Raw genomic sequence first — 12,430 nt, forward strand, 5'->3', positions numbered from 1 at the left:
TTCACAAAAAAATATGCAGGATTACAAAGGAAATCGATTATATTGAAATGTTGTTAAGGTTTTGATTTAGTAATATATGTGCTTCTTTTCAAAATATTTTTATTGGAGTATAGTTGATTTACAGTGGTATACAGCAAAGTGAATCAGTTATACATACACATATATCCACTCTTTTTTAGATTCTTTTCCCATATTAATAAATTACCTTTAGAAATCTAGGAGGGGCTCAATAATTATTAAGGTGTCAGTAAAGATTAGTATAAATAGAATTTTGAAATATTGCAACAACTGTAATGTGATATGGAAATATCTATGATATCGGTCAGTGACAAAGTCAGAGATATTTCTACTATGACTGTGGTTTATTGCCTAAATTTATAATTGAAAGAAGTGCTTAATTTCAATTACATGTTAGTGAAAAAGTTACATTCTTCTGCATTCAGAGTCACTGCCCCGTGTTAAGAATCTTGCTCTACTATATTCCAGTTTTGGTTATTTCATTAAGTTTCTTCCCTCTGAAGTACCTCTTCTAGACTCTCTATTTTAAGTATGAAAATACCAAATTTGGCAGATTCTCTTGCCTCTCTTGTACCCCTGGAGCAATTTGGAAAGATATGCTAACTCTTTCAGAAACGTACTATTTTTACCCTTCAGAAGTATATCTCATATCATTAATTGATCAAAAGCACTGTCTTCCTTGGAATAGACACACTTCCCAATATCAGGAGGTCAGGCTTTCTCAGTGCTCAGCGGATGACTCCCCCAGGGGGAGCTCTCACCTGCATCTCCTGGCCCATGTGCAACTTCTGCCTTCCTACCTATGATTCTTCTTTCACACGCAAGAAAGCCAACCAGATGCAATGACTGAGCATAATGCTGAATGTTAAGCTGCTCTAGTTTCTTTTGTAACCAAGTTACTTAGAAACTTTGGTATTACATGATTGATAACAAACTGATGATAAGAAACCTCACAGTACATGAGTGTGGTGAGATGCCATGGTTGAGAGCAGCTCTTTTACGCACCAATACACACAGTGAGGAATGAGTGCTCGGACATTATGTCTTTCAGGCCACTGTGATGCCATTAGGATTTATAGTGGCAGTACTAAAGTGAAAAAGTCAGTGGCCCAAAATAGTTAATGTTTCTCTTAGGCAGAGTTTGGCACTCTCTCTCTAAAGGTCCAAATAATAAATATTGCAGGTTTTCTGGGCCATGTGATTTCTGCTGCAGCCACTCTTTTCTGCCATTGTAGTGTGAAAGCAGACATAGACAAAACCTAAACGAATGAGTGGCTGTGTCCCAGTAAAAACTAATTTGTGATTGGTGACATTTGAATTTAATGTATCTTCAGATGTCACAATATGTCATTTAAAATTTTTTTTCTATCTGTAAACATGTAAAAACCATTCTTAACTTGCAAGCCATACAAAAACAGGCAGTGGGCTGGATTCGGTTCATGGGCTGTAGTTCACTACTCCTACTTTTAAGTGTGAAAGCAATAGCCAGGTAGCAGACCAATTAAGGAGGTGAATCTGGTTGGTTATGACATCCTAAGGGACCTGCACTTAAAGTAAATTTTAGCTAGAATGTGACGTGAGGAAGTCTTTGATGTTTCTAGATGATACCACATGTAGAAACAGAATTCAAAATTGTATAGAAATTATCTTTGTCTGAAATCAGTCAGGACCCTGACCTCAAAGACAATATGTAAGAGGCAGCAATTGTACACAGACATTGCAGGCTTCTGTATAAAAAAATGTCAAAGTGTTTATGGGAGCAAATTTATGCAGCACAAATTAGAATTTCTTTTTTTTTCTGAACACTTAATTAGAAGGAATATGGTATTTATTTACTTTGACCAGAGCTAGTAAATAGACCACCATTTCTCTACAGTTCTTTGTGTTAGCAAGAAGATGAAAGTTTGAAAGCCTAGGTCTTCTAAATCTGTAAGAAATGTCTTCATTACCAATTATTAATGGTAGAATTGATTTTCATGGCATTTTTGCAGGGAGAAAAACAAAGAAAAATTAAAAGAAAGAAAAAAATCAGAAGGAGGGTGGTAGACAGTAGCAATATGGTGTGGGTGTAGACAATCCCTGTGATTCATGGAGAAGTTAGGGCTTATACAGATTAACTCTCTTGTGAGAAAGTATTTCGTTTCTTGTAGAATAGTTTCCATCACCCAGATCCTTACAGAAATCAGCATAACATTTCACCTATTTAAGAATCAAGCAGTGGAAGATATGTAATACTAAATATGAACTTCACTTTTGTGGTGGTTGTTGTTTTATAAATATCACCAGACACACATCTGGGGTTTTAGCGCTTGCCACAGTGCAGTTTGCCGGTTGACATGTATCTAAAAAATGCGTATATTAACACCCAGGCTATAGAGCCAAGCACATTTTAGTGCCGGCTACAGCTGAAAGAATATGTTTCCATTCCTTGTCCATCTGTTCTTGGCAACATAAATTTAAACTAGAAACACAGAATAAGTTTCATGAGAAATAAGTCTAAATAGGGTTTAGAACAGCAAGGTGAATGTTCTCGGTTATTAGGACTTGTTAACATTTGATCTGGTAGCTGGGTGATCGTGTCCACGTGAAGAAATCTCATGCTGCAGCTAGAGCTTAAAGTTTAAAAAATAATAGTTTTTCTAAAATCAGTTCTCTTCAAAAAACATACAGTGGATTGGTTACACTTTTTGTTTTCAGGGCCTATATAAAATTTGCCAAAGATCATGGGCCTAGCAAACTTTGAGATTTCAAAGTGCTGTTCACCACACATTTGAACAACGCTGAAAATGTATCATTTATTTTTCTGAACTTCGTGCTAAAATGGATTCATTAGCGGGGAATGAGGGCTTTCTGTACAAAATGGAGTACATACAACACACACATGCTGGTTTTTCTTCAAGTGCACCCTCAGCTACGACTAGCTATTACATGGTTATCTGTATAATCATCATGCCCTACCCTATGCCACTCTATGCCACCCCCTCCAGCTTTTGTTGCTACTAAAACAATATTAAACAATTTATTGACATTTGAAAATACATGGGATTACATGAAAATATCAGTATAGAAAAGGACCATATATGTGCACCTAGAATTTTACCTTCAAATCAAAGGTTCAGGCATTCTGAGCCAAATAAGTAAGCGAACGGGCTGTGTGCTGAGACTGCGCTCTGTCGGCGTTTACTGACGTGAGTACTTGCTCTGCTTTCCCGCTGAGTGAAAGTCTTCAGGTTGAAAAGGGACTTTGGAGCTCACACAGAACACTCTTACTCCCGAAATAAGAAATATTTCTATAAGTTTTAAAAGTATCTGTCTTTGGTGTGGCTCGTTTATCAAATACAGCATTGTGGTTATGCCTCAGAGTGATTGGATTCAAATTTTGGCTCTGTCACTTCCTATGTATGTTAATATGAATAAATTAGCTTCTCTAATTTTTAGCTTCTCTATCTGTAAATTCTAATAATCATATTTGTCTTCAACTGGTTTTGCGGGGGGAGCAAGGGAGGTGATATACAGAGAGTGACTAGTCCAGTGACAGGCACTTAGGAAACACTCGACAAGCAATATGTAATGCTATTAGCCTCTTTACTGTCCTCTGGTAAAAAAAAAAAAATTATGATTGTATTGTGCTAATTATCTAACCTACTCCCAAGTAGAATGTGGTAGCACATTCCTTATCATTAAAAAAAAAAAAATTTCTGTTTTCAAGTTCAAGAAAAACTTGACATCCTGCTCAAGTTTACTTATGACTTTGGACAATTCACTCAATGATTTAGGGCCTCAAATCTTATCTTTAAGTTGAGAAACTTTAATTCCGTGATCTCTAAGGTCTTTTTTTCGAGTAATTTAACAAAATCATGTTTGACAGCATATCCTCATACTTTATTTATAGTATTGAAATGTGTATTTGCTGCCAAATGTCTGATGTGGGATGTAAAATGTTCCATATATACATGTGGAATAACGTTAAGTTTGTTGATGTTAAAAACTACTGGTATATTTTTTGGCATTATTTGGCTCAGAATCCATTCTTCCCGTTCTGTTTTAGAATAAGCTGACAGCACATCTTTTTCCACAGCACCTCAGGGTCTGGTTAAACTGAGAGTTTCAAAAGTAGGCCATCTTTTCGTTACTTTTAGTAGAGTATCCAAGACAGAGAAGCTTTCTTTGTGAAGTAGCTTTCATTTTTCATTTCCATAACACCCAATGACATGAAATTGTGCACATATGCATAGGCACTGTAATTTACAAGGTTTCTGTTTCCTTTCAGATCTGAGTGATCAGCTGCTGGAGGTGGTTGGCTTGGAAGGAGCCATGGAGATGGGGCAAATATACACAGGACTGAAAAGTGCTGGGCGGCGGCTGGCTCAGTGCTCCTCTGTGGTCATCAGGTAGTTCTTTCTCTATAATTGAGAAAGGAGGTTGACAGGGCACAACTACAAATTAATTAAAGCCATACAAGACTCTGATAACCATGTTTGTTTTATCTGTGCCTCAAGTTATCGGTGATTAATGCTGATATATTTCAAAAAAATGAAAATGGACAGTATTTACAAAGTTTTGGTTCACTATTACTTACCATGTCCATTGGAATTTGATTCTCTTTTGTTGAGACCGTGGATACAATTCTAACATACAAATTCTACCCCCTCTAATCTGGCTCACACTCAGTTTAATTTACTGAAGCATCAAAATATCTACTGGGCAAATTACCCAGTGAAAACACTGTTGACGCACCGTTAACTTACATTCTTTCATGGACTAGAGTCTACCATTGCTTCTATAAATTAAATAATGTATTATTATAAAGTAGGATTTTATATGTGTATTACATTTAAATCTTTAAAAAAAACATTTTTTCAAAATTTTACCTGTAGAGAAAAGGTCTATTTTTACCCTAACATGAAACCACAGATTATAGCACAGATATAATTGGTGTTATATATATGAAAGTTGATACTGGAAAATCTGAGGTGTCAAACACTTTTTCTCCATGTTTACAATGTGGGTTTGCATGAAAACAACGGAGGCCCTTTTGGCTGTAAGAATTCTGATTGTGGCATTAAACATAAACCCTACATTTGTCTTTTGGCATCCAGAATTTTTGTTTGTATCACGACAGTTACCAGGAAGCTCTTAACATTCCTGTAACTAAGATACCTTTCAAAGTATTCATTAATATCAAGAGTTGAAGTTCCAGGACTTCCCTGGTGGTCCAGTGGTTAAGACTCCGATCTTCTGATGCAGGGGGTGCGGGTTTGATCCCTGGTTGGGGAACTAAGATCCCACATGCCACGTGGTGTGGCAAAAAAAAAAAAAAGTTGAAGTTCCTTTCAAAGAGATAACTGGAGAGCACAGCCCAGCTATTACCATATTTGCATTCCCTGGTCTCATAATTTTTTATGGGACATATAGTCTGTTGTATCAAGTATTTCCATGTTAAACTTAAAATGAAATATTTTTCCCCAGGACTAGCAAGTCTCTGCCAATGCAGATCGATGGGGAACCATGGATGCAGACCCCATGCACCGTGAGTACAGAGTAATTAAAATGCTATGTCACTTTCAATTTTGCTTCCCAGATACTATATATTCCCATAACTAACTAATCACATACTCCTATAAGTAAATAATCACAATACCTAAGCTTTGGACCTATCACCCAGTACCGGTTTTTTTTGTTTGTTTGTTTTTTTATGTGACAGAGCCAATGCGTTCAGGTTTTGGGCATTATATGCCCTTGGTAATGATTAGCATTTGAATGTTTGTGTTAGTGAAAGTATAATCTTTGGATACCGTAGATCAATTATAAACTCTGGAACTAAACAAAATTGATAAAGTTTCTCTTAACCTTGTACTTATTTCAGAACGCCTTATAAGAAAAATATTTATGCTATCTTCAAACATAATTCTCCCTGAATTTATTACCCGTCTGTTCTTTTGCCTGCATTTGGGGATTTGAGGTCTTCCTTCTCTATAGAAAAGCTGCCATTGTAGTTGTTTTCTGCATAACGAGATATTATTTAACTCAGACATTTAGATCTCCCTAAATTTCATTTGTATAGTGAACATTTTATTGCATTTCAGTAATATGCTAGGCACTTCTCTTGGCACTAAGAATAGAAACCTGATCAATAATAAAACATTGGAATAATAGAACATGGAATAGAATGTATTCCATAATATAATTGTCCTCAAGGAACTTACATTCTGATAATAGGAGATTAAATAAATTAATAAATATAAACAAACAGATGCATAATCAATATAACTTTTGATTACTAGAGTTATGAAAAATGACAGAGGAACTGGGTGGAGTATGAAGAGTACTACTTTAGATGAGTGAGTCTGGGAGGCCTTTTTGAAAGAAGAGTCAAAAGCTCAGTATGTTAAACAGTAAGAAGGATGATGGAACGAAAGTTTTTAGAGGTTGGGTGAGAGTGTAAGAGGTAAAGTAGAAAAGATGGGCAGGGGACAGATCAAGTAGAAAAAATGATGGTAAAGAATTAGCATCTGATTCTAAGTGCAATAGGAAACTACTGAAAGATTTAAACACTCTTCTCAGGGAGAAGGGAAATTTAGTCCCTGTGCCATGTTTTAAATCAAGAAGGATTCATGGCAATAAAAATATCGAACATTTACTAAGCTTTTAGTTTGTGCCACATAGTTTGAGACACTTTGACCTGCATTGACTAATTTAATTCTCACAGAAATCCTATAATAAGCTTCATTTTGTGGATAAAGGCAGACAAAGGTTGAATAGTTTGCCTGATTCCACCCAGATAGTAAGTGGCAGGGTAGACCTTGAAACGCAGGTAACCTGGCTCCACTGTCTGCACTCTTCATGGCTACTCCCCACCCTGGATCTCCACCTGAGAAGGCCCCAGGCCATCCCTGTGACCCTCCGCTCCAGAGTATGACCTTTGATAAATCACTTACTGCCTCTCCCTAGCTTTAAAAAGTCTGTATCTATTAAAACGTAATTAGTGCATTATAATACTTGTAGCTTATTTCACACAAGCTCTTCTGATGACTCTTCTGTTAACTTTTCCCTCAGGGAGTAACAGGATATTCATTTCACCTATTAATTATCATGATCTAAACAATTGTGAAATTAATAATTTTTATGTAACGACTATTTAGTTTTCTCTCCGTGTAAACTCTCTTATTCATGTAAAACATCTATTGCAGTCAACACAGTGGACCAAGAACTGTACTAGACTATGGCTCATTATTGTTATTTCGCCTTCTGGCCTACTCTTCTTTTCCTAGAACCACATGGAGAGCTGAACTTTAAGTTTCACTTTAACTAAAGAGAATATTTAGTATTCATAGCGTTGGTATGGTTGAACTTAAGAGTGTTCTTTGCTTCAACTGAATAACACGTTTCTCTTACAGAACATAAAAAATGGTAGAATGTTAAAATTCTTCGCTGAATTTAAATATCCATAAGCTGATACTCAATTTATGAAGAAATTGCTCTAGATATAATTTTAGAGCACAGCAGAAGTTCTGCTTTTCTTTAAGTGGAATATATAAAATAGAAAAGCATGTGATAAGTGGGTCTTGATTCTTACATCAATTAATATTTGTTTAAGAATCAGAGTAATATAAATTCTGAAGATAGGTGTGTTGGTGGTTGCACGACAGTGTGAATGTACTTATGCCATTGAACTGTATACTTAAAAATGGTTAAAATGGTAAATTCTATGTTACATATATTTTATCACAATAAAAAAAGGAATTGAAAAAAAATTAAGGTAATATTTACTTACAAATTTCACTAATCCTAAGTTCCAATTACCAGGAAAAACAAAAACCAAAAAGCTTAAAACTGTCTCTTCACATGTTGTAATTATTTTTATGACCTTTTCAATTATCTCACTATAAAGCAGTCAACAGAAACTTGTTAGATACTCCTCTGTTCACAGTTTTGTAATAGTCACTGAGTTAACAGAGAATGGATTTTAACCATTTAACAATTAGCAATGTTAATAAGCATAACAAACTAAAGACACAATTAATTCTAGAAGACATTATATTGAAACAGTTCATGAAGAGCCTTTCTTTAGGGTGGACTCCAGAGCCTACCTCTATTCCCCTTCCTATCTTCCTCCCCATTCCTTCCTCCTGACCGCTTCGAACATACTGACTCTGTTGTCCATATGTTCCCATTGTGGGGAGAAAAAACTGAGCCACTTAGGGAGGAGACAAGGAAGAGCAGTAATATATGGGAGGTCATACACTAGGTCGGATTTCATTTTGTATCTGCACACCCAGCCCTCCCACCCCAATTTATTCTGAGTGATGGGTGTCTAGTAAAGTTTCGTTAAGTGAGGAGTGACCATACTAAGCCTCAAATTCAGTGTAACCAAAATGAACGCATCATGTACCTCCTTCCATCTCCTCTCTACCCACCATATAATGACTTTTTCTTACATTCCAAAATTCCTGCTCCTCCCTTTACCATATTGAGTTAGTGGAGCCCAGTGTTTCCCAAGCTAGAAATCTGAGAGTCATCCTATACTTCTCTCCATACCCTAAAATTCACTAACTGTGCCCAGTTGATAATATGTCATATTTCTGGACTCTTTTCTTTTAATCCCTACCACCATTGTCCTAGATTTGGCCCATTTCATTTCTCCTTACTCTCAGCAATAGCCACATCAGTCTTTCCCCATCCCCATTTTTTTTTTCTATTTAGATCCATCCTTCACTCTTCTACCAAAATGATCACTATAAAATGCTAATCTCACCACGACACTCTTCCGATTAAAACATTTAATTACTTTCTATCTGATGAAATATAGTTTGAATCGGGCTTCCTGTTTCACTGCTATCATCGCTTACTTCTTTTTCATATTTTCATATACTTTCCTCTTGCCCAAATAAACCTTTCTCCTTCTTTAGTTGAGTTATACAACTCATCTTTTGAGACTCATTTCATGCTGCCACTCCTCCATAAATTCTGTTTTGACTATCACCCCTCCCTTCACTCTATCCCGTCCCTGACCCCAACTAGTCTAAAAGCTCAGCCCCAGTGCTTCATAGCTTTATCAAAGAACTAACTACGTTAAATTGAAGTTATCGGCTTTTCTGACTAGCTTCTGGGTAGACGTAGGCTTATTAAGGTGAGGCACTATGATTTTAGCCATCCCTGTACCTGCAGAGCATAGCACTGCGCCTCGCACATCGTTAGGCTGCCAACACCATGTGCATTTTGAATTTGTGAGTTTCTTAAATAATTCTTGGGGTAGTATAATAATTTTAAAAAATGCTTTCTACTAAATCTTTCACTGAACATAATGTAGGTTGGCTAGCAATTCATTCACATATTTTTCATATATACATACATGTAAAAGTTATTTTGAGTTATCTTTATTCATTACATTCTCAAAGCAAAGAATTTTGAATGTATCGGAGAAGAAATACTTTCTCAACATTAAAAGATTTAATCTCTCTGTTTCCTGAAATAGGACGATTAAACTTTTGGGCCACTTCCCTCTGCATTATCAATTATGTATTCATTTTACACATTGTATAGGCTACATTCTGTTAATACATTGAAATATTAATAGTCATGTACTAGTTGTTACTTGTGTTACTTTTATGAAAAGTAATGCCAAACAGGTTGTAATGCAATATCACTCTGGGTGCTTTGTCTATGATTAAGTCAGAAAAGATTCCTGAAACTTTCTTCCATGTGGTAGAGAATGGGAGGGAAGTCATGAACAGATCATAAGCTAAATGGTGAAATGACCACAGGTAAAATATGAAAGTGATAGCTGAAGTCAAGACAACTTCTGGAAGGCATTTACATGTGTTTTGGTCTCTCTTTGCCTGTTTTAAATACCTTCCTTGGTATAATACTTCTCAGGACTCTGACCCACTTGCCCAGTCTCAGCCTCTAGTATTAAATACCTTCAACACGCAACTCAGCCCTGAGCTGGTAATTAGCCAATCCCCGCCAAGCCTGGTAGTCTTACTGCTTTAAGTGTGATCCCTAGAATTCTTGGGACAGACACTTGGTCGTTTAGTGCCCTAAGAGCCACTGCCTCCTTCAGTCCCCATTTCCACTGAGTGGACCATTCTATAAGATGCTGCTTTCTGACTTGCATGCCACTTTCCTTCTCTGGCTCTAGCTTCTAGTTGATTCAGACATCGGCTAGTTGCCTAGCTTTTGCTCGTACCCTCTCTTAGGAAGGCTGGATCTTTTTCCCATGGCCCTAGACACTGCAGTTACTTGGAGTTTATCTTCATTTTGACGCTCGTTTTTGCAAAGAGAATATATTCAGCACAGCTTTAAAATGTAAGCTCTTTAAAAAGAGGAACAGTGTTTCAGAGCCTATTAAATTTTTACTTATGTGTTTGTTGTAATCATTTAAAATAATCATAATTGTAAAGTGTTATTTAATCTTAAATCATTTGCTGAAATACAACTTAATCTCAGGACATTAAGATAGAAAATAAACATTTTATAAATGTAAGATCTTCCAGTCCCAGGAATTTAGTGATATGTAGATGAAGGCTAACTGAATTTACAAAACACTGAGATGTCGTTGAGATGTTTGGAAGAAACCATGGTAATAATGCTTAACAATATTTAGCATCATTCATGATATACCAGTTTCTGTTCTGTATATTCATATTTATTTTTATTTAATCCTCAAAACAACCCTAAGAAGTCAGTAAAGTTATTATGACTCCCATATCATAAATTAAAAAAACAACAACCTTGAAGCAGATAAGCCAAGCATCTTGACCAAGGCCACACAGTGAGAGGTAGTCAGTGGGCTCTAATGCCTTTTCCCTTAATTATGATGCTTTGTTGCCTCACTCAGTGGCTTGTACTCGTAATCAGTTACAACTCTATCAGTTATAACAGAATTCAGTTCTTTTTCACCTTATTTACATTTTTTCTCTTTACTTAATACATTATATTTTCCTTCCCAGTATAGCCAAAGCCATCCATCACATTGCCAGAATTACTACTGAACAACATAACTATGATCAGCCAGCTCCCTGATCTCAAAGTTCATTGCCTCCTCATTTCACACAGCATAGAGTTCAATATCCTTGTCATGGCATTAAATCATTCTCCCAAGGCTTCCATCAGCCAACCATGCTTCATAGGGACCACTCTCCAAAGGCTTTCTACTCATACTGCTTAATTATGTACCTGCAATCTCCATCCCCTATTTTGTGGTTTAGAAATAGACACATTTTTCTGGCCTTCAAGCAGGCTCCCAGGAAATCTGTGGTTTCTTCCAGCAGTTCTGTAGGACCCATGGTTTGCATTTCTTTCATTGAATCTTACCTGCGGTTTATTATTTTGCCTGAATTAATTATCCTGTGCTGTTGGGATATATATATATATTTATAAGTTACTTCAAAATCTTTCTGGAAAGTGATGGGATATAAATACATATATACTAAAAATAAAATAAAATCCCTTCCTTCAATGCCAAGCTTAGCAACAATTTCCTCACGAAACCTTTTAACTCCCCATCTGTGTGAAATAACTGCCTGATCCTTTGTACTCCTGTGACTCTGTTAATATCTTCTTAATGCCATCCCAGTGCACAGCTTTGTATTTCAGCAATGCACGTATGTGTCCAGCTCTTCTGACTTAATTGTAAACATTTTATGATTTCATCCTTAATTCCTCATCATACCTCACATAGTGTCTTTTACATAATACGATTTCGGATGAGAAGTCCACATGTCAATCATTGCTCTGCAATATGTAATGCATTATTTTTCTCAGGCTGCTTTCAGGAATGTTTCCCTCTGTCTTTACTTTTCAGTACTTTGATTTTGATGAGTGGGCATGGATTTCTTTAAGCTTATTCTGTTTTAGTTTCTCTGAACTTCATGAATCTGTAGGTTTATGTCTTTTGCCCAATTGGGAAGTTTTCAGCCATTATTTCTTCAAATACTGATTTAAGCACCACAGTCTTTCTCCTTTCCTTCTAAACTCTGATGACATGTTTTAGATATTTCTGTAGTATCCCAATATCTGAGTCTCAGTTAATTTTTTCTTTCCTCTTTGTTCTTTCTATTGCTCATATTGGATAATATCTATTCATCTATATTCAAGCTCGCTGACTTTTTCCTCTCTTATCTCCATGCTGTTCTTGAGCCCATGCAGTTAACTTTTATTTTGGTCGTTGAGTTTTTCCGTTGTAAAATTTTCAGTTGGTTCCTTTTTTTTTTTCATATCCTGTATTTCTCAGCTGACCGTCTCTATCTTACCTTTCATTTCAAGAGTGTGTGCCATTACTTCTTGGAGCATGGTTGTAGTTGCCGCTGTAAATTTCTTGTCTGGTAATTCCAACACTTTTATCATCTCAGAGGTTGCATCACTGGCTGTCTTTCCCCTTGGGAGTTTTTGAGATTTTCCTGGATCATCA

General features: G+C 36.2%; 1 protein-coding gene across 1 annotated transcript in view; it reads left to right on the forward strand.

Moving 5' to 3' along the window:
- Nucleotides 1-12,430, forward strand: part of DGKB (diacylglycerol kinase beta) — a 925,979-nt gene that overhangs the window by 881,935 nt on the left and 31,614 nt on the right. The window contains exons 26-27 of the mRNA XM_082472689.1: nt 4,289-4,409; nt 5,488-5,548. Coding sequence (XP_082328815.1) covers nt 4,289-4,409; nt 5,488-5,548 — 182 coding nt within the window. The remainder of the gene's footprint in view (nt 1-4,288; nt 4,410-5,487; nt 5,549-12,430) is intronic.

This window comes from Balaenoptera physalus (genome assembly GCF_965194825.1).
Source record: "Balaenoptera physalus genome assembly, chromosome: 8".
Taxonomy (NCBI): domain Eukaryota; kingdom Metazoa; phylum Chordata; class Mammalia; order Artiodactyla; family Balaenopteridae; genus Balaenoptera; species Balaenoptera physalus.